This window comes from Pongo abelii, chromosome 9, assembly GCF_028885655.2.
Source record: "Pongo abelii isolate AG06213 chromosome 9, NHGRI_mPonAbe1-v2.0_pri, whole genome shotgun sequence".
In the NCBI taxonomy this organism is placed as follows: Eukaryota; Metazoa; Chordata; class Mammalia; order Primates; family Hominidae; genus Pongo; species Pongo abelii.
Window position 1 is genome coordinate 111,183,535 of NC_071994.2, and position 22,957 is coordinate 111,206,491.

At 38.7% G+C, this 22,957-nt stretch overlaps 1 protein-coding gene across 1 annotated transcript in view; it reads left to right on the forward strand.

Annotated features, from left to right (window-relative positions):
* Positions 1–22,957, forward strand: part of CUL5 (cullin 5) — a 98,501-nt gene that overhangs the window by 59,269 nt on the left and 16,275 nt on the right. Inside the window, 6 exon segments of the mRNA NM_001132119.1 lie at positions 2,505–2,598; positions 4,754–4,884; positions 5,808–5,915; positions 10,599–10,663; positions 20,932–21,064; positions 21,897–22,028. Of these exon segments, the coding sequence (NP_001125591.1) occupies positions 2,505–2,598; positions 4,754–4,884; positions 5,808–5,915; positions 10,599–10,663; positions 20,932–21,064; positions 21,897–22,028 (663 nt within the window).

Here is a 22,957-nt window from a genome sequence, read left to right on the forward strand (position 1 = left end):
ACATACAGTCTGAAACACACTGGTCTGGATTTTTAGAATCTGCAAAATTTCAACTACTGCTGAACAGGATAATGTTCAAGTGAAAGTTTTCAATGAAATAGAAAACACAGAGCTTAGAGTTTATTAAGATTCCACTTTGTCTTTGTTCTCTATTAGTTATATATTGTTAGATTTACCTATGCTGAATCTGGTTTCACTGCTGAAGGTGGAAGTGTTTAGTTGGGCCTATTTCAGTGATGTTATAGAATAAGATTACTCAGCAATTGGGGCAGAGATTTCCACCTTGCAAGGAAAGAGTTTCTTCTTAACCATTTTATATGTGTATTCTTTTCTTTCTTTTTCTTTTTTTTTTTTTTTTTTCCTTTTTTGAGATGGAGTTTTGCTCTTGTTGCCCAGGCTGGAGTGCAATGGCACGATCTCGGCTCACTGCAATCTCCGTCTCCCGGGTTTAAGCAATTCTCCTGCCTCAGCCTCCCGAGTAGCTGGGATTACAGGCGCTCACCATGCCTGGCTAATTTTTAGTAGAGACAGGGTTTCTCTGTGTTGGTCAGGCTGGTCTTGAACTCCTGACCTCAGGTGATCCGCCCGCCTTAGCCTCCCAAAGTGCTGGGATTATAGGCTATGAGCCACCACGCCCAGCCATGTGTATTATTTTCTTAGGACAGAAATATACATGGATATATGCATTTAAAAGTCATCAGCATCATTCTTGTAGAGGAGCCTGAAAAATCCTTTTTTTTTTTTTTTTTTTTGTGGCAGTCTTGCTCTGTTGCCCAGATTACACTGCAGTGACATGATCAAGGCTCACTGCAGCCTTGACCTCCTGAGCTTAAGTGACCCTTCTACCTCAGCCCCCCAACTTGCAGGGACCACAGAAAATTCTTTATTTGGAAAATTTTAAGCATTTTTACAATGTAGGAAGAACAGTATAATGAATCCCCATTACCTAAATTCAACTTTAGTAGTTATCAACATTATGTGAGTTCCAAAGGAATTTTTAATAAAAAACTTTTAAGGAACACGTAATTCCCTCCCTTAATTTACAGATAGATGATCTGTTTTTCAGAAGAAATATATCAGCCTTATTGTACTTAGCTTTAGTCCTCACAACCTATTAATTTCATCTGATCCCCAAAAGAGAAGTAAATAATTACATGACATGAGGGAGCAGAGATGACATGATATCTTCTGCCTCATTTAGATTTTCCTGATGGCCTCCTAGAGCACTAGACCCTTGCTATCTTACCTGAAATAGTTCAACAGCCTCGCTACCATATCCCAACCACCCACTCCTTAGCACCTGCCTTACTACCATTACACTGATCTTTAATAATGACTTGAGGAGAGGAGAATCTCATTACGTTTATCCTCTGTTTAAAACTTCCTTGGGGCCAGGCCTGATGGTTCACACCTGTAATCCCACACTTTGGGAGACTGACAGGGGGATCATTTGAGACCAGGAGTTTGTGACCAGCCTGGGGAATATAGCAAGACATCATCTCTACAGAAAAGTTTAAAAAATTAACCAGACTTGATAGTACATCCCTGTAGTCCTAGCTACTCGAGAGGCTGAGGCAGGAGGATCACTTGAGCCTAGGAGTTCAAGGCTGTAGTGAGGTAGGATAGTAGCTATGTAGTAATGCCACTGTACTCCAGCTTGGGCAGCAGAGCAAGACCCTGTCTCTTAAACAAACAAAAAAACCTTCCTTTGTTCTTCCTTCCCTACCTATGAAATACAACCCCAAATCATAGATTTTCTTTCATAATCTGGTTGCAGCCTATCTTTCTAGCCTTCTCTTCCACTGTCTGTCTCTTCTCTACCATTTTAAGCTTCCTGGTATTCCTAGAATACATAACCTATTTTAAGGCCTGTACTTATTTTACAGGATCCCATTTAGATATCAACTTGTGGATGAGGCCATTTTAACTATCCTAGAAAAAAGTAGTTTCTAAGTTTTTTTTTTATTTTGTGTGTGTTTGTGTGTGATGCCACTTAACTGAGTTATATTTAGTTAGCAGTGTAGGTTTACTGCCCTCCTCACTCTCAATTAGACAGTGATCTCTTCAAGAGCAGGAATTATATCTTATTCTTGTCTCCTAAATACTTCCTTAGTGCCTGCACGTAGTAGGCATCCAATAATGGTTTGTTGAATGAATGTATTCACACTTCTAGAATTTTATAACCTAATTTTAAAACAGGTTCTCTCCAGATAGGAAGAGTTAATCAAAGTTTGGTTTGTATATTTTTCTCTCCCCTTCTTGAGGACTTTTGTTAAAATTTCTAAAGAGAGTCTAGTTCTATAGTTTTTTTCCTTAGGGGAAAATATACTTTGGTAAACTAGTATAGCATATCCAACTTCAATAATCCTATAGTTAAGGTAAGTGAAATCTACTTTCTGTATAATTTTTTTTTCTGTTGAACAATATTGTTTTATTTTGTGAGTTGGAATAGATTTGTGCTATACAGCTTATAGTAGCCTTGACTAATTTTTGATATATTTCAGCTCATGGAATGCTGTGTAAATGCCCTGGTGACATCATTTAAAGAGACTATCTTAGCTGAGTGCCAAGGCATGATCAAGAGAAATGAAACTGAAAGTAGGTAAAACATCACATAAAGTTATCATAATCTTCTAAGAGGGTATCTTTGAAACAAATCACTTAGTAAGTTGCTCTTAGATAATTCTTTTCCACATAGGTATATGTGGAACTGTTAGAGTGAACTATACTTAAGGAAATAGATAAAATATTTAACACAGAGGCACTGCTAAAGAGTATATAAATTTTAGCATTTTCCCTCTTGGCTAGCAACATCTGTGTATGTATATGGTGAATTTCTACTTTTTTCTCAAAAGCAAGACACTGCTTTTAAAAGCCAATTTAAACTGGAAACATATGTTATAGATTAGAATCAGGTATTTGACTTTTGTGTGGAACCTTGTGATGAATCTTTTTAGAATGTAATAAAACACTCCCTGTTAATAGTCTTTATCTCTGTCCCCCAAAATACTTCGTAAGATTTCTAAAGGATTTTTTTATTACTTCAGTGTCTTCTTAAAAAGATGTGTTTTGAGAGGTAGCAAGTATATAACAAACTAAAAAAAAAAATTGTACATATACCTACTACCCCAGTAAAACTGCTTTTAACATTTTTTTGCTTTTGTTTTTTAAATAACTTACTTCTGCTGAGTTTCCAGATTTTATTATATCTAACTGCAAGGTCCTGTTTAATCTCTAGTTGCATTTAAAGTGCGTATTTCAATTCACTTAAGTTCATACACTTTTTAGGAGTAATTCAGTAGTAAAAAGCAAGCTGCTTTACTGGCATAAACAAAATACTTGTATTCTGTGTGCCAGTCTAATTAGAGTTATGTCTGATCTATGTTGTACTCTTTTCAAAAGGATTTATTTAGTGGTAATCAGTACCGTGAGGTAGGGTTTTTGTGAAGGTCAATAAAATGGCATAACATGAAAAAGTGCTTTGTAAATTGAAAAATTCTTTATGAATACAGTTTTATATTCTAATCTCTAATACAGTTGCTTTCGTAATTATTATTCATGTTATTTTTTACCTTTTGATGATGTGGCTGTATATTTAATATTACAACTACCTTATGAAATACACTAATCTTGTGTGTAAATAAATATTCCTTTGCATTGAAAATCAAATGACTCACCTTTTCTTTTGAGACTGGGTCTCGCTGTGTTGCCCAAGCTGGAATTTGGTGGCACGATCACAATTCACTATAGCCTTGACCTCCTGGGCTCAAGTGATCCTCCCACTTCCCAGCCTCCTGAGTAGCTGGGACTACAGCCGTGTACATGCCTGGCTAATTTTTATATTTTTTGTAGAGGCAGAGCCTCACCTTGTTGCCCAGGCTGATCTCCACTGTTTCTGGCCAAATGACTGACCTTTTAAAGAAAGGAGTTGGGTTTTGCAGTATTTGATCACTTTTTTTATTTTTATTTTTTGAGACTGTCTTGCCCTGTCGCCCAGGCTGAGTGCAATGGTGCAATCACAGCTCACTGCAGCCTCAGCCTCCTGGGCTCAGGCAATCCTCACACTTCAGCCTCCCAAGTATCTGGGACCAGAGACATGCACCACCACACCCAGCTAATTTTGTTTGTTTGTTTTTGTTTGTGTGTGTGTGTGTGTAACGGTGAGTTTTGCCATGTTGCCCTGACTGGTCTTTTTAACTCCTGGGCTCAAATGATCCTCCCACCTTGGCCTCCCAAAGTGCTGGAGTTACAAGCGTGAACCACCACACCCAGCGTGATCACTTTTAATTCGATTTTTTTTAAACATAATTTTTAGACCAAGTACAGTGGCTCATACCTATGATCCCAACACTTTGAGAGACCGAGGCGAGAGGATTGTGTGAGCCCCGAAGTTTGAGACAAGCTTGAGCAACATTGGGAGACCCTGTCTCTACAAAATTACAAAAAACATTAGCCAGGCGTGGTGACATGTGCCTGTGGTCCCAGCTACTCAGGAGGCTGAGATGGGAGGATTGCTTGCGCCCAAGAGGTTAAGGCTGCAGTGAGCCTTGTTCAAGCCACTACACTTCAGCTTGGGTGACAGACTGGGACCCTGTCTCAAAAACTAAAAAACAACAAAAAAAAAACAAACAACTACTCCTAATGGCATTGTATCCACAGAATACTATTAACATTACAAACTTCTAACTAATATTTCTCTAAACTCTTATTCTAGTAAATGAAATGATTACGTGAATGTGTTCTCTCCTTCCAGAATTACATTTAATGTTTTCATTGATGGACAAAGTTCCTAATGGTATAGAGCCAATGTTGAAAGACTTGGAGGAACATATCATTAGTGCTGGCCTGGCAGATATGGTAGCAGCTGCTGAAACTATTACTACTGTAAGTTTTTTTCCAATGGCAATGATAGATATATATCAAGGCTATTTTTTAAATGTAGGATTATTGAAAATAGTGAGTGGTTACCAGAGGCTGGGGGTTGGGGGAGCAGAAGAGGTTGGTTAGTGGGGTATAAAGTTATAGTTCAATAGGAAGAAAAAGTTTGGTGTTCTGTTACCCAGTAGGGCGGCTATAGCAAGTAACAATGTAGTGTATATTTCAAGATAGAAGAGATTTTTTATGTTGTTACCACAAAGAAATTATACATGTTTGAAGTGATGGATATAGTAGTTACCCCAATTTGATCATTATACTGTATATACGTGCATTGAAATATAACATTGTACCCCATAGTATGTACCATTATGTGTTGATTACAAATAAAAACATTAAATTTTTAAAAATGCAGAATTGAAAATTGAAAATAGTAATTGAAATTACTATTTTCTCTGTAAAACAGGGAGCTGGGCGCGGTGGCTCACGCCTGTAATCCCAGCACTTTGGGAGGCCGAGGTGGGCAGATCACAAGGTCAGGAGATCGAGACCATCCTGTCTAACATGGTGAAACCCCGTCTCTACTAAAAATACAAAAAAAATAGCCAGGTGTGGTGGCGGGCGCCTGTAGTCCCAGCTACTCGGGAGGCTGAGGCAGGAGAATGGCGTGAACCCAGGAGGCGGAGCTTGCAGTGAGCTGAGATGGCGCCACTGCACTCCAGCCTGGGCAACAGATCGAGACTCCGTCTCAAAAAAAAAAAAGGAAGAAAGAAAGAAGTGGCAAAACAGTAATATTGGAACACCTTTTAGTTTTATTTTTAAGAAAAAAATCCCCAGTTTTAAATGAGTTTTATTAAAATTATGTTTATTTTCTCTTTTTTTGTGTTATTCTTTTTCTTTTAAAAACTTAATATAAAACCTTTTGTTTCTAGGACTCTGAGAAATACGTTGAGCAGTTACTTACACTATTTAATAGATTTAGTAAACTCGTCAAAGAAGCTTTTCAAGATGATCCACGATTTCTTACTGCAAGAGATAAGGTATATATTCCTATATATATATAAAAAACACTTTTAAAAGTTTTATTCTCATAATTTACTTCTAATAATCAATTTGCATTATTTTTCTATTATAAACTTAAAAACCCAGCAACTGTTATTTTTCATCAGTGGAGAACAACTATTCGTTTTGTTTTGGTTGTAAGCATTCGTTAAACATTAGATAGCCTTGTGAATTAGAATTTAGTTAGAAAGTTGCTTTTTTCTCATTTTTCCAAGAATGTTTTTCTGTTTTTGAATATTACTGATCTATTGAATTCCTATTCATCCTTCCATTAAGACCCAGCTCAAAGAATACTTCCCCTGGAGCTTCCTTGATATCCTGCCTCCCTCCGCAGCTCATCACCAGCAGAGTTGATTCCTCCATCCTCTGTCCTTTCATGGGACTCCTTCGAGAGTTACGTTATACTTATCCTTGTTTCCCAGGGAAGCATTTGTATTGCATACCATCTTTTTCCGTCCTCACTAGTATAGGATAATGATAATAAAACACCATACTGTCCTTAGCATTGTATCTTTTTTAGTGTAATAAACCTATAACAAGAAATTGCTGTTAGTTTTTTCTCTTCTTTGACTACCTTTCATTACTTCCCAAGTTTGATTCTAAAAAGACAACTTTCTCCATTCTCCAGTAGGATTTTTTTCTCACTCTTTTTGTCTATTATAATTTTTTTTTTTTTTTTTTTTTTGAGACTGAGTTTCGCTCTTGTTGCCCAGGCTTGAGTGCAATGGCGTGATCTTGGCTCACTGCAACTTCTGCCTCCCAGGTTCAAGCGATTCTCCTGCCTCAGCCTCTTGAGTAGCTGGGATTACAGGCACCAACCACCATGCCTGGCTAATTTTTGTATTTTTAGGAGAGATGGGATTTCACTGTGTTGGCCAGGCTGGTCTCGAACTCCTGACCTCAGGTGATGGGCCCGCCTTGGCCTCCCAAAGTGCTGGGATTATAGGCCTGAGCTACTGTGCCCAGACTCTTTTTGTCTATTTTAAAACAAATAAATAGGCCAGGTGCAGTGGCTCACGCCTGTAATCCCAGCACTTTGGGAGGCCAGGGCGGGTGGATCACCTGAGGTCGGGAGTTCGAGATCAGCCTGACCAACATGGAGAAACCCCATCTCTACTAAAAATATGAAAAATTAGCTGGACGTGTTGGCGCATGCCTGTAATTCCAGCTACTTAGGAGACTGAGGCAGGAGAATTGCTTGAACCCAGGAGGTGGAGGTTGTGGTGAGCTGAGATCGTGCCATTGCACTCCAGCCTGGGCAACAAGAGCGAAACTCTGTCTCAAAAAATAAATAAATAAAAATAAAACAAATAAGTAGGTAAAGTAGGAAAGGAGTTAAGGGAGTATAGACATGGTGAGGGTGGTGTGAAGTCTTAAATTGAGTAGCCTGCAAAGGCTTCATAGGAAGCCAGATCATATAAGACTCTGAGCCATGGGAAGGAGTTAGTTTTTACTGTGAGTAGGATGGGAAGTCATTTAAAAATTTTAAACAGAATGGTAGGATGTGATTTATGTATTAACAGGATCATTCTGGCTGTTGCAAAATATATACTGAAGGGAAGAAAGAAGGAAGAATACCAGTTAAGAACTTATTTAAATAATTCAATTAAGTGATGATGGAGGCGTATCCCAGAGTGATGGTAGAGGTGGTCAAAAGTAGTTCGATAATTCTCTCTCTCTTTTTTTTTTAATGCAAGTAGCTTATTTGGGAAATGCAGGGACGATAGCGTGGCGTATTAGTAAGTCAGATCTACAGTGAGCTACTTGAACTTAATTCTGCAAGGAAACTTATTAAAAACCCTGCTCAAAATTACGTCACCTATCAAGTGTTGAGTTCTTGAAATTTCCTGCCTGCCACTTGCACAGGCAACACATATTTCTGCAGTTTTAGGAAAAAACAGCTTTGGGTGCACATGCAGATACTAATAGTGGGAAAAGTCTAAGGGATGTGGGAAGGTTTGACAGCATTTGTTACACCAGGTATGTGGCTTGGAATTGGAAAATAAAAATGACAGCAGGCTCTACAAGTGACTTGTCAGGGAAGTTCGCTGTGTCGCCCAGTGTGGAGTGCAGTGGTGCAATCATAGCTGACTGCAGCCTTGAACTCCTGGGCTCAAGCAATCCTCCCGCCTCAGCCACCTGAGTTTCTGAGACTGTGAGCCCACACAACCACAGCTGGCTAGGTTTTTAAAGTTTTTCTGTAGAGACAACATCTAGCTATGTTGTCGGGGCTGGTCTTGAACTCCTGCCTTAGCCTTCCAAAGTTCTGAGATTATAGACGTGAGCCACCACCCTGGCCCCCTTTCCCTTTAAATCATGTTCTTTGAGAACTCTTCACCCGCACTGATGCTGTCTCAGTCCTGTCATCTCACTGGTGAAGGAAATAAAGATATCCACCATCTGACATAGTTATCCATTTTCTTGTTTTGTTTTGTTTTTGTGGCAAGAGCACCCAAAGTCTGCTTACTTAGCATGAATCCAATATACAGTATAATTTTAATTTGTTTTGTTTTATTTATTTATTTATTTTGAGACAGAGTCTTGCTCTGTCACCCAGGCTGGAGAGAGTGCAGTGGCACAACATGGCTCACTGGAGCTTCGACCCCTCTGGGCTCAGGTGATCTTTCCACCTCAGCCTCCCGAGTAGCTGGGACTACAGGCATGCACCACTATGTTTGGCTAATTTGTAATTTTTTTTATAGAGATGAGTTCTCAGTATGTTGCCCAGGCTGTTCTTGAACTCCTGGGCTCAAGCGATCTATCCACCACAGCCTCCCAAAGTGCTGGGATTACAGGCATGAGCCACCATGCCCAGCCCAGTATAATTTTACTACCTATAGTTCTCATGCTGTACATTAGCTCTCTAGACTTTTTCCATCTTGTGTGTCTGCTACTTTGTATCGTGTGACCTACATTTCCTTGTTTCTTTCCCACCCATTTTGCCACTGGTACTATTCTTTCATTCCTCTCTCTGTATATTTGAATTTTTTTAAGGTTCTACATATAAGTGAGATCATGCAGTATTTTTCTTCCTGTGTCTGGCTTATTTTTAAGGTCTTCCAGGCTTCCGTCATATATATGTACCAGTTTCTTTATCCATTGATGGACGCTGAGGTTGTGTCCATATTTTGGCTATTGTGAATAATGCAGTGAATTTCGGAGTGCAGTTATCTTTGTGAAGTGGTGATTTCATTTCCTTCGGGTATATGCCTAGAAGAGGGATTGCTGGGATTACGATTATATTATGAAGATAGACTATTCAGGATTTGCTATTGAATCAGATGTAGAATGTGATAGACTAGTCAGGGATGACACTCAGATTCGTGTTCTGATCAATTAGAAGGATATGTTCACTGCGATAGGGAAGAGACTGTAAGAGAAATAGTTTTTGGAGAGATGGTTGCAGAGAGATCAGAAACTCAGTATTGAATAAGTTAGCTTTGAAATATCTGTTAAACATCCATATGGTAATGTTGAGTCTGGAGCTTAAGAGAAAGAATGGAGCTGGAAGAATATGTTTGGCAGCTTCAGCATCTAAATGGTTTTTAAAGCACGGACACAGGCTGTAATCACCAAAGTAATGAGTGGAGATAGAAAAGAGGACAGATCCAAGGATTGGCCTAGGGCATTCTGATATTTCATTGTTAGAAAAATGAGGAGTCATCTTTCATGAGAAGGGAGAAATGATCAAGAGAATGTTATGTGCTAGAAGACAAGTGAAAAAAGTACTTTCAGGAGGAGGGTGTGATCCGCTGTTTTTAAATGCTGATAATAAGATGGAGATAAACCATTGTCTTCAGCAACATGGAGGTTGCCAGTGACTTTAACAAGAACAGTTGTGTAGGCTGGGTGTGGTGGCTCACGCCTGTAATCCAGCACTTTGAGAGGCTGAGACGGGTGGATCACTTGAGGTCAGGAGTTCAAGACCAGCCTAGCCAACATGATGAAACCCTGTCTCTATTAAAAATACAAAAATTAGCCGGGCATGGTGGTGCACACCTGTAATTCCAGCTACTCAGGAGGCTGAGGCAGGAGAATCACTTGAACCCAGGAGGCGGTGGTTGCAGTGAGCTGAGATCAGCACCACCGCACTCCAGCCTGGGCAACAAGAGTGAAACTCTGTCTCCGAAAAAAAAAAAAGAAAAAAAATCTCACTTGAGGCCAGGCATGGTGGCTCACCCCTGTAATCCCAGCACTTTGGGAGACTGAGGCAGGCAGATCACCTGAGGTCAGGAGTTTGAGATCAGCCTGGCCAACATGGTGAAACTCCGTCTCTACTAAAAATACAAAAGTTAGCCAGGTGTAGTGGCGGGCACCTATAATCCCAGCTACCCAGGAGGCCAGCTAGACAGGAGAATCACTTGAACCCAGGAGGCGGAGGTTGCAGTGAGTGGAGATCACGCCACTGCACTCCAGCCTGGTCGACAGAGTGAGACTTCATCTCAAAACAAAACAAAACAAAACAACAACCTCACTTGAGAATATTGATAATTATAATATGACAAAGCACTTGCTAAAGTCTTTGAATAGGCAAATTCTGTTTGGCCAGATATACCATTAGAAATAAAAACTAACATATTTTTATGTGTTTTGGGATGTATAAAAATTTATCTGTATATTTTAAATATTAAAAATATTTTATTCCAAATTATTTTTTACAGGCATATAAAGCAGTTGTTAATGATGCTACCATATTTAAACTTGAATTACCTTTGAAGCAGAAGGGGTAAGTTTTTTAAAACCATACTTTAAAAATACTTAAATTTTCTTTAGTGTAATAGGGGTTAACTAGGTATACAAAGTACCCTGTTAGGTTTATTTTTGTTATTGTTAGTTTTGTGAGTTTTGCAGCTTTTGGCTGTTAAAGTTCATTTATAATTTTTTATTAAATTATTTTACAATACAAAAATTGACTTTATTTTTTCAGGTAAAAAAATATTTGTAATCTTTTAGGTTCTCTACTTGTTTTTCCCTCATTAGTCACTAAAAGTATTCTATTACCCCTAGAAGCAGAGAAAATGACTCAGTTTACCATAATGTTATAAAAAGAACTCAGTTTTAATGTAAATTTTCCTATTACCATTTTAAAAAATTGTTCTATAATTGGTAAGATGAATATGCCTGTGCTAAGCATAGCTTATAGAAAATCTGACAACTGAAATCTGAGCTAGTTATAGTACTTTCAGAGTAGTACTAAATAGCAATAAAGGTTAATTGAAAAAAGTCTTTTGATGTACTTCTAGCTAAGAATTACCATTTTAAAGAAATTTTCTATATAATGCTAAAATATTTGAAAAATACTGAAAAATAACGTTTCTTAAGAAGGAAAAATAATCAGGTATTTTTTATTTAGTGTTTTCGTTTTGTCTTTTTTGAGCAGTGTATGTTGCTTGAGTAATATTACAGTGGAAGACATCTGAGTCATACCATATTATAATATTGATATATTTTAGAAAGGAATATGTTCTCTTTTATAAACTGTGAAATATGTGAAACATATAGCACTACATCTTGGCCATCTCTTCACATGAGTAGATAGATCTTCTTCATTCTCTTTCACCCAAGTATTTTTTGTATTATTTATTAATTTAATTTTATTTATTTATTTATTTATTTGGGACAGGGTCTCACTCTGTCACCCAGGCTGGAGTGCAGTGGTGCGACCTCAGCTCACTGCAACCTTTACCTCCCGGATTCAAGCAATTCTTCTGCCTCAGCCTCCTGAGTAGCTGGGATTACAGGCACACGCCACCAGGCCCGGCTAATTTTTTTGTATTTTTAATGGAGACGGGGTTTCGCCATATTGGCCAGGCTGGTCTTGAATTCCTGACCTCAAGTGATCCGCCCACCTCAGCCTCCCAAAGTGCTGGGATTACAGGCGTGAGCCACCGCACCCAGTCCCAAGCATTTTTTAAATGAAAATGTTCAAACTTACAATAGAGTTACTATGGTTGCTTTATCAAATATGTATCTCCCTATGTACATCCATCAGTCAACTTTTTAAGTGTATTTCTAAAGAGGTTGCAGGCATCAGTAACCTTTAGTCCCGAAACACTTCAGCATACAGTCATTTATTGAATTTAATGTTTATGTTTTTAGGCAAAATTTATATACAGTTCCATGCATAAATCTTAAGTGTACATTTGAGTCAGATTTGACAAATGCCTATACCCCTATTAACATGTATGATGTCTTTATCGTCGTACAAAGTTACTTCATGTCTATTCCCAGTTGGTCCCCCCACCACCTCCTTCTAGAGGCATCTGCTGTCCTGATTAATTCCCTCAATATAGATTAGTTTTGCCTAATCTAGGACTTTGTATAAATAGGATCATACACTGTGTACTTCTTGTGTAAAGCTTCTTTCATTCTGCATTGTGTTTTTGAAATTCTTTGATGTTTTGGCATGTAACAGTAGTTTGCTTTCCAAAGTGGTTATTCTGTTTTACACTTCCACCAGTAGCGTATGAGAGTACCAGCTGATCCTCATTCTCATCAGTGTTTAGTGTTCTTTTAACTTTAGTCATTTGGGATGTATGTAGTAGTATCTTAATGTTTTAATTCCGTCTCCCTCATGAGTCTTGATGTTGAGCAATTTTTCATCTTTTTTTTTTTGTATTCGTATATTTTCCCTTATGAAGGGTGATCATAGCTCACTGCAGCCTCCACCTCCTGGGCTTAAGCATTCCTCCTGGTTCAGCCTCCTGAGTAGCTGGGAGGACAATAAGCACACACTACCATACTTTACTAATTTCTTTTAGAGATGAGGTCTTGCTGCGTTGCTCAGTCTGGTCTCGAACTCCTGGCCTCAAGAGATGCTCCTGCCTCAGCCTCCCAAAGTGTTGAGCTTACAGGCATGAGCTACCATGCCCAGGCCTTTTGCCCGTTTTTTTTGGTTGTTTGAGAAGGGGCCTTGCTCTGTCGCCAGGCTGGAGTGCGGTGGTCTGATCTTGTCTCACTACAACATCCACCTCCTGGGTTCAAGTGATTCTCTTGCCTCAGCCTCCGGAGTAGCTGGGACTACAGGTGTGTGCCACCACGCCCAGCTAATTTTTGTATTTTTAGTAGAGATGGAGTTTCACCATGTTGGCCAGGATGGTCTCGATCTCTTGACCTCGTGATTTGCCTGCCTCAGCATCCCAAAGTGCTGGGATTACAGGTGTGAGCCACCATGCCTGGCCCTTTTGGCCACTTTTAATTGGATTCTTTCTCTTTGTTGTTGAGTTGTAAGAGTTCTTTATATATTCTGGTACTGGATCCGTATCAGATAGATGATTTGCTAATGTTTTCTCCCATTCTGTAAGTTGTCTTTTCATTTTCTTGATACTATCCTTTGATGCACAAAAGCTTTTAATTTTGATTAAGTTCAGTTTACCAATTTTTTTCTTTTGTTGCTTTTGCTTTTGGTTTGGTTTCATATTTAGATCATGAAGATGTATTGTTATTTATTTATTTATTTTTTTGAGAGTTTTATAGGGCTGGGCACAGTGGCTCACACCTGTAATCCCAGCGCTTTGGGAGGGCAAAGCGGGTGGATCACTTGAGGTCAGGAGTTCAAGACCAGCCTGGCCAAGATGGTGAAACCCTGTCTCTACTAAAAATACAACAAATTAGCCAGGCGTGGTGGCTCATGCCTGTGATCCCAGCTATTTGGGAGGCTGAGACAGGAGAATCGTCGGAATCTGGGAGGTGGAGGTTGCAGTGAGCCGAGATCATGCCATTACACTCCAGCCTGGGTGACAGAGTGAGACTTCGTCTCAACAACAACAAGAAAGAGTTTTGTAGTTTTGACTTTTACATTTAAGTCATTGATCCTTTTTGAGTTAGCTTTTGTAATATGGTGTGAGATACAGGTCCAACTTCATATTTTTGCATGTGGATACCCAATTGTTCCAGCACTCATTGAACAGTCTTTGCTCCATTATCAAAAATCAGTTGGCTGTCAGGCGTGGTGGCTCACACCTGTAATCCCAGCACTTTGGGAGGCTGAGGCGGGCAGATCACGAGGTCAGGAAATCGAGACCATGCTGGCTAACACGGTGAAACCCTGTCTCCACTAAAAATACAAAAAATTAGCTGGGCGTTGTGGCGGGCGCCTGTAGTCCCAGCTACTCGGGAGGCTGAGGCAGGAGAATGGCGTGAACCTGGGAGGCAGAGCTTGCATTGAGCTGAGACCGGGCCACTGCACTCCAGCCTGGGTGACAGAGCGAGACTCTGTCTCGAAAAAAAAAATCAGTTGGCTATGATGTATGTGTTTATTTTTGAATGCTTAGTTCAGTTCTATTGGTTTCTATATTTGTCTTTATGCTGGTGCCACATCGTTGTGATTTACTGTAGCCTTGCGATAAGCTTTAAAAGCAAGATGTGTGCATGTTTCAACTTTGTTCTTTTTCAAGATCATTTTGGCTATTTGGGTTCCCTTCTAATTCCATATGAATTTGAGAATCAGCTTTTCCATTTTTGTGAAAAAGACCTTTGGAATTTTGATAGGAAATGCATTGAATTGTATTAATGTTATGTCTCCCAATTATGAAAATGGAATTTCTTTTTATTTGTTTTTTGTCTTTCTTTCTGCAGTGTTTTATAGCTTTCAGTGTACAAGTCTTCCACATTCTTGGTTAAATTTATTCCTTGGTATTTTCTTTGGATGCTATTGTAAATTGAATTGCTCTTCCTTCTTCTCTCTTTCCTTTCTTTTCCTTCCCCTTCCCCTTCGCTCCCTTTCCCTTCCCCTTCCTTCTTCTTTCTTTCTTTCTTTTTTTTTTTTTTTTTTAAAGACAAGGTCCACTGTGTCACTGAGGCTGGAGTGCAGTGGCGCAATCACGGCTCACTGCAGCGTTGCCCTCCTGAGCTCAAGTAATCCTCCCACCTCAGCCTCCTGAGTAGCTAGGACCACAGGTTCAGGCCACCACACCTGGCTAATTATTTTTTGTAGAGACAGTCTCTCACTGTGTTGAGCAGGCTGGTCTTGAACTCTTGGGCTCAAGTGGTTCTCCCACCTTAGCCCCTCAAAGTGCTAGGATTACGGGCAGGAGCTACCATGCCCAGCCTGGAATTGTTTTCTTAATTTTCTTCTGGATTGTTCTTTGCTGGTGTATAAAAACACAACTGATTTTTTTTTCTGTTTCTTTTTTTTCAGACAGGGTTTCACTCTGTCACCTAGGCTGGAATGCAATGGCCTGATCACAGCTCACTGCAGCCTTCGCCTCCTGGGCTCAAGCCTCCACCTTCTGAGTACCTGGGACTAAGGGCCATACCACCATGCCCAGCTAATTTTTTTTTGAGACAGGATCTTGCTGTGTTGCCCAGTCTGGTCTTGAATTCCTGGGTTCAAGTGAGCCTCCTGCCTCTGCCTCTCAAAGTGCCAAAATTACAGGCATGAGCTACCATGCCCAAACACAAATAAGTTTTATGTGTTGATTTTGTACTTCGCAGCTTTCCTCAATTTATTTATTGGCTCAGATAGCTTTTTTGTAGATTCTTTCAGCTTTTCTATATATAAGATCATGACATCTGCAAATAGAAATACTTTTACTTCTTCCTTTCCAGTTTGGTTCTATTTTCTTTTCTCTGACTAATTGCTCTGACTAGAACGTCTACTATAGTAACAAATGGCAGGGGTGAATTCAGGCATCCTTGTCTTATTCCTGATTTTAGGGTGCTCACTCTTAGTCTTTTGCCATTATATTGTTTTATGTTGGTTTTTCATAACCTCACTATGCTGAATAGCAGCTTGGCACTCTGTCTGGTAGATGTACTATAGCTTATTTAACTGGTCCTTTACTGCTGCATTAAGTAGTTTCCAATGTGTTGCTATTACTGTTAGTGCTACAGAGGATAATATTGTACACTGAATATTTGTGAATCTTTATCTACAAGATAGAGTCCCAGAAGTGAGGATTGCTGGGTTTCTCTTAGTTTTCTGATTCTGAGGTGACTATGTCCTACTTTTAGCTCCACATTAAAGTAGAACATTTCTAGGCTGGGTGCCATGGCTCATGCCTGTAATCTCAGCACTTTGGTAAGTCAAGATGGGAGGATTGTTTGAGGCCATGAGTTTAAGACCAGTCAGGGCAATGTAGTGAGACCCATCTCTACAAAATGTTTTAAAAATTAGATGAGCATGATGGCGGGTACCTGTAGTCCTAGGTATTCAAGAGGATTGTTTGAACCCAGGAGGTCAAGGCTGCAGTGAGCTATGATGGCACCACTGTACTCCAGTCTGGGCAACAGAGTGATACCCTGTCTCAAAGTAGAAAATTTCTGTGGAGTAGAGTAAGTATCATTAGCTGATTTAGGCAGTAGAATAGGTGGTGTGGCTATTGGAGGTGTGGAGGAGGTGATGTTCTAGAACAAGCTTGTCCAACCCCGCGGGCCGCATGCGGCCCAGGACGGCTTTGAATGTGGCCCAACACACACATTTGTAAACTTCCGTAAAACATTATGAGATTTTTTGGCGATTTTTTTTTTTTTAGCTCATCATCTGTCATTAGTGTTAGTGTATTTTATGTATGGCCCAAGACAGTCCGTCTTCCAGTGTGGCCCAGGGAAGCCGAAAGATTGGACACCCCTGCTTTAGAAGAATAAACTGATAGTAGCATCCAAGTTATTTGGGAGACTTGCTTCTGAGGAGGAGTGGAGTAGTTTGTGGTAGACCAATGCTGCTGCTGAGAACAACTAGAAAATCAGGTAAATGTAGAAAATAGTAATTTCATGCTATTTAAGAGCTATAGAAACAGCTATGACAAAGGATTGAAATGTACAGAAATGCCAGATAAACCTTTCAGAGGTTACTTGAGGATTTGTAACTGTGTTTCCCTAAGGAGAAGCAGCAGCTGAGAATGTAGTTTTGGCCTAGGCTAAGCAATACTGCTGGGGGGCAGATGTTTTGGTGGTCACACAGGACTGGAGTAACAAAACCCATTGGACACTGAATTGAAAGTCCAGGAGGGACATATCTTCGATTCAGTGGCTAACCCTGGAGATGGACTGATTCCCTTTCATAGCAGAACAAAGGGTGAACCCATTCTTAATGCAAGATAACGTCATCTTGTTCTTGTGTGATTCTTTTATGTACAGTGTCCAGTATTCAGTACGTTACTAGTCCTATGAAGACAGATAAATTAGTGACTTAACTAAAAGAAAAATCATTTTAGAAGCGATCTCAGGTGATCCTGATGTTGGAGTTAGCACATAAGGACTTTAATTAATTAAGATTAATAGCTTAACCACAATGAGCTATCACTTCATACCCAGTAGGATGACTAAAATAAAAAGGACAGATATAACAAGTGTTGGTAAGGATATGGAAAAATTGGAATCATATTGTTGGTGGCACAGCTGCTGTGAAAACAGTTTGGTAGTTCCTCAAGAAGTTCAACATAGGCTGGTCCAAGTGCAGTGGTGTTCACAGCTAATTGATCACAACCATTTACAGATTTAGTTGTTCCTTCTCCACTCCCACTGCTTCACTTGACTAGCCTTTTAAAACAAAAGAAGTTCAACAGAGTTGCTGTATGGCCCAACTGTTCTACTCTGAGGTGTATACCAAAGAGAAATGAAAACATACTTTCATTCAGAAACATGCTCATAAATGTTCATAATAGAGTGGCGTTACTCTTAATAGTCAAAGAGTGTAAACAACCCAAATGTCCATTAGTTGCATAGATAAGCAAAGTATGCTGTATCCATACAGTGGAATATTATTCAGTTCTAAGAAATGAATTATTATTCTGCTATATGCTACAAGGTAGATGAACCTTGAAAACATTATGGTGATTCAAATAAGCCAGACACATAAGGACAAATTTTGCATGAATACGGTTGTATGAGGTATCAAGAACAGGCAAATCCATTGAGACAAAAAGTAGAATAAAAGTTACCAGGGGATGGGGAAGGGGGGATGGGAAGTTACTGTTCCACGTATACAAGATTTATGTTTGGGATAATGAAGAAGTTCTAGAAATAGATAGCGGTGATGTTTGTACAGTATTGTGAATGTACTTAATGCCACTGAATTTTACACTTAAAAATTACTAAAATGATAAATCTTTTTTACTCTTAATAAAAGATATGTGTTAAAAAAGGGAATGAACTACTGGTACATGCTGTGACACATGGATGAATCTTGAAAACTTGATGCTAAGTAAAAGAAGTGGGTCACAAAATACCACTTACTGTATGATAACATTTATCTGAGATACCCAGAATCAGCACATCCATAGAGTAGACTAGTTGTTGCCCAGGCCTGAGAGGTGAGAGGAGGATAGCTAGAGAATGGGATTTGACTGCTAGCAGGTGTGGGGTTTCTTTTTGGGGTAATGAAAGTGTTCTAAAATTTTATTGTGGTGGTGATTACACAACCCTCTGAATATACTTTAAAAGCACTGAATTGTACATTTTAAGTGAGTGAATTGTGTGGTTTGCGAATTGTATATCAGTAATTATTAATAAGCTTAGATAATAAATAGCAATGAAGAAATAATACATATTAATGGATAAATAGATGGAAATTGTTATCTGAGGAAAGAAAGTGTCTAAAACCATATATAACTGGAGTCATAGAGCATAGAAAAGAGGGTATTAACCAATATTTGAAATGGTATTGACTAAAATTTTCCAAAATTGATCTAAGATTTAAGGGTTTCTGTGAATCCCAAGTGGGATAAATACAAATTAAACCATTCCTAGGTACATTATAGTAAAACAATAATAAAACTTTTAAAACAGCCACGGGGGAAAAATAACACACTACCTTCAAAGTAACAATGTAAGACTAATAGCTAGCTTGTAATCCCAGCTAGTTGGGAGGTTGAGGAATGAAGACTGCTTGAGCCCAGGAGTTCAAGACCAGCCTGAGCAACATATCTAGATGTCCGTATCAAAACAAAAATAAAAACTGATAGCTGTCCTCTTGATAGGTTGAATGAAGGAGGGAGGTAGATCACTTTGATTGTTACAGTAGTTCACACCTGAGCCAGGCATTGCAAGGAGAGATGGATGGATTCTCAGTAAGTTAGTGGAGTATGGCTACCTAAGGGAATACAGAAAGACTTCCCTGGAGCATGCCAGTATGGATACTTTCAGGGAAATCCATTTCTAAATTTTCAACTTCCACATTCACTCTTTTCTAAAATTCCACCCTGTGATGGAAGTATCACAGCAGTTTTTCCTTTCTGTTTCTTTCACAATTACCCATTCCCGGTTTGCAAAGAAAGGCATACCTCTCTTGATTCTTACTGTGGTGCTTTGCCTCAGAATGTAGCAGCCTTCAGATGGCCTAAGACAGGCTATTTTGAAATACTGGTATTGATGTACATAGAATTAATTTTTAATGAGTTAGGTATCAGATCCTAGTCAGATAGTTTCTACTTCTTTGCTTTCAGCACAGCTAATGTTAGATATTATTTTTGTGTTCTTTTTTTATTTTATTGTTTTCATTCCTCACCTCGCTGGTAGATGTTAGCCATTCTTTAAAGATGCATAATTAAAAATAAATTTTAATATTAGATCAGTATGGATTTTTTTTTGTTTTGCAAATGGCTCAGGAGGTGTTCAAATAATTGAATGATATAATAAGAAAAACATATTCTAGTCTCATCTACTTATTTATGTGAATAAGATTTCTCAGGGCAAAGACATAAATTTATACAAATAAAAGAAATTAATCTATGCTGATTCCTGGATTTATAATTGGGAGGAAAAAAGTTTCATCCACCCCACTAAGAGTTGACACATCCAGTAAAATTTTACATATGCATATATTTTATGTATGTGTATGCATGATATAATTGTTGTTTGAATTATTTGTATACTTAAAATTTGGATAGCTCAATCCTTGGAAAACAATACTTGAATTTCATAAGCACGAGAAATTTCAAAATCTTCAATTTAAATTTATTTACGTATATTTTTAGAGAAGTAGGATTAAAAAATAAATGTAAGACTTTCAAGCATAAAAATACAATATACTGCTGGGTGCAGTGGCATGCACCTGTAGTCCCAGCTACTCGGGAGGAGTCCAGCCTGGACAATATAGATAGTGAGACCTTGTCTCAATTTTTTAAATTTTTTAATTTGTGTGTGTTTGTGTCTCAGTTATTTTTTAAAAAAGCAACAATATGCTGTGTTTAAATTGTTATCAGGAGCCAGGTGTGGTGGCTCACGCGTATAATCCTAGCACTTTTCTGGGAGGCCGAGGCAGGTGGATCACCTGAGGTCAGAAGTTTGAGACCAGCCTGGCCAACAGGGCAAAACCCCATCTCTGCTAAAAATTTAAAAATTAGCTGGGCATGGTGGCAGGCACCTGTAATCCCGGCTGCTCTGGAGGCTGAGGCAGGAGGATCGCTTGAACCCGAGAGGCAGAGGTTGCAGTGAGCCAAGATGGCATCATTGTACTCCAGCCTGGGGGTCAAGAGCAAAACTCCATCTCAAAAAAACTGAAAAAAAATTTGTATCAGGAAAGTGAAATGGAGATACAAATTCTTTATTGCTTAGGAAGAATTCATTTATAGTTTTTTTTTTAATGCATGATGGTATATATATCATCATTATGGAATGTAGGTTATATTGGATTCATTTTAAAGAGTGAAGTAGCAGTTTTAATGTATTAATCATAAAAAGTTTTAAATGTTAACATAAATATCCAAGAATTTAACACTTTTTCTAAAGTATTTTAACAGATTTCTGAAAAAAATATTTTAATTATCATTGCCAAGGTCAGCACTAGGGTGAGGCAAGAAGGCACCTAGAGTGCAAAATTGAAGAAGGTTCTTACTCTCAGGGTTCTGCAAGGGCAGCATCAGCACTTAGGGGAACGTAAAAGTGAGTGCCTCCCTAAATTAGGCACCCTAGGATGCTTGCTCATCCTAGTTCCAAACCTGATCACTAGATTATTTAACATAAGAAATTCACTTGTGAATAATTGACTTTAGAAAAAAATAATTGCAAACATTAATAATTTTTCCATCAACTGCTTTTAATTTGTTTTTTTAGGGTGGGATTAAAAACTCAGCCTGAATCAAAATGCCCTGAGCTGCTTGCCAATTACTGTGACATGTTGCTAAGAAAAACACCATTAAGCAAAAAACTAACCTCTGAAGAGATTGAAGCAAAGCTTAAAGAAGTGGTACATGAATTTTTTGTATTTCAACTTTTAAAATTACCTTACTTTGAATTTGTGTTTTGCTTACAGGACTTTCTGTGATAGTATCAATTTAAAACTGCATTATCTGTAAAGAACTAATGTTATGAAGTTTTACAGTGCAAGACCTCTCGGGGGGTTATTTTTCTTTCTGAAAATTTTTATTCTACAGCTTCTTGAAAGGAATACCATTTAATTCCTCTCCTTTCTTGGTTATTTTTAGGAATTAAGTTCTAGCTACTAATACAGGACATATCATTCCAACAAATTTGGAATGATAGTTGACAGATTGGGAGTTTTTCACTCCTCCTTTTTGTGAGAGTCCAAGATAGATAGCAAGGGATGAATGAGAGTAGATTAAGTAGTTGCTTTAGTCTTTGTCACCCAGTTGTTAGTGTAATGATGTAAGCCCAAGAATACAAACAAGAAAAAAAATAAGATATTGGGCAAGTGTAGACAGAAAGGCCGAGAGAGATGATTAGTGTCAGAAAAAAAAGTGAAAAAGATAAGTAGAAGAGACACTTTGCCGGGGGGACATTGATTTTTTTCATGTAAAGTATATCGTTGCATTTTATACAAAATCTAAAAAACTGATATTTAGAACAACTAAAAATTTGGTTATAGTCTCAGTTTTGCTAACTTTTAAAGTAGTGTATCAGGACTGGGTATTTCTCAGAGATGGATAATTCAATAGGCCTCTATCTGTATGTGCTTATAAAAATTTCTGACTTGTGACAATTGGTGGATATAGAAAGGTCTAAATTCGAGAGATGGTAAGAGTATATAAGAACTGAAAGTAACTTTATTTTTCATACAGCTCTTGGTACTTAAGTATGTACAGAACAAAGATGTTTTTATGAGGTATCATAAAGCTCATTTGACACGACGTCTTATATTAGACATCTCTGCTGATAGTGAAATTGAAGAAAACATGGTAGAGTGGCTAAGAGTAAGTAAATTTTTTTAAATATTTGGTTTTCTAATATATTACATCATTTATATGTGTGCTTAAGTAATACATTTTGGAGATACTGTTAATGTCAAAAAAGTAGGAAACATTTTATAAGAATATAGCATCAATTAGGCCGGGCGCACTGGCTCATACCTGTAATCCCAGCACTTTGGGAGGCCGAGGCAGGTGGATCACCTGAAGTCAGGAGTTCAAGACTAGCCTGACCAACATGGCAAAACCCCATCTCTACTAAAAATACAAAAATTAGCTGGACGTGCTGGTGCACTCCTGTAATTCCAGCTGCTTGGGAGGCTGAGGCAGGAGAATCGCTTGAATCCAGGAGGTGGAGGTTGAGTGAGCCGAGATCGTGCCATTGCACTCCAGCCTGGGTAACAGAGTGGGACTCCATTTCAAAAGAAAAGAATATACCATCAATTATATAAAATAAAGTGATATCTAATAAATGTTCTTAATACTTTCAGTAAAGTATCTTTGTTCTTGAGTTGTTTCTACTGTTTCACTCCCATTTGTACCTCAACTCTCATTTAAACTGACCTTATTAATAAATAGACTACAGGGGCTGGGCACGGTGGCTCACGCCTATAATCCCAACACTTTGGGAGGCCAAGGCAGGTGGATCACAGGGTCAGGAGATTGAGACCATCCTGGCTAACACAGTGAAACCCCGTCTCTATTACAAATACAAAAAAATTAACCAGGTGTGGTGGCAGGGGCCTGTAGTCCCAGCTACTTGGGAGGCTGAGGCAGGAGAATGGCATGAACCCCGGGGGGTGGAGCTTGCAGTGAGCTGAAATCGAGCCACTGAACTCCAGCCTGGGTGACAGAGCGAGACTCCATCTCAAAAAAAAAAAAATAAATGGACTGCAGGACAAATTATTATATCTTTAAGGTATTTTCAGTACTAA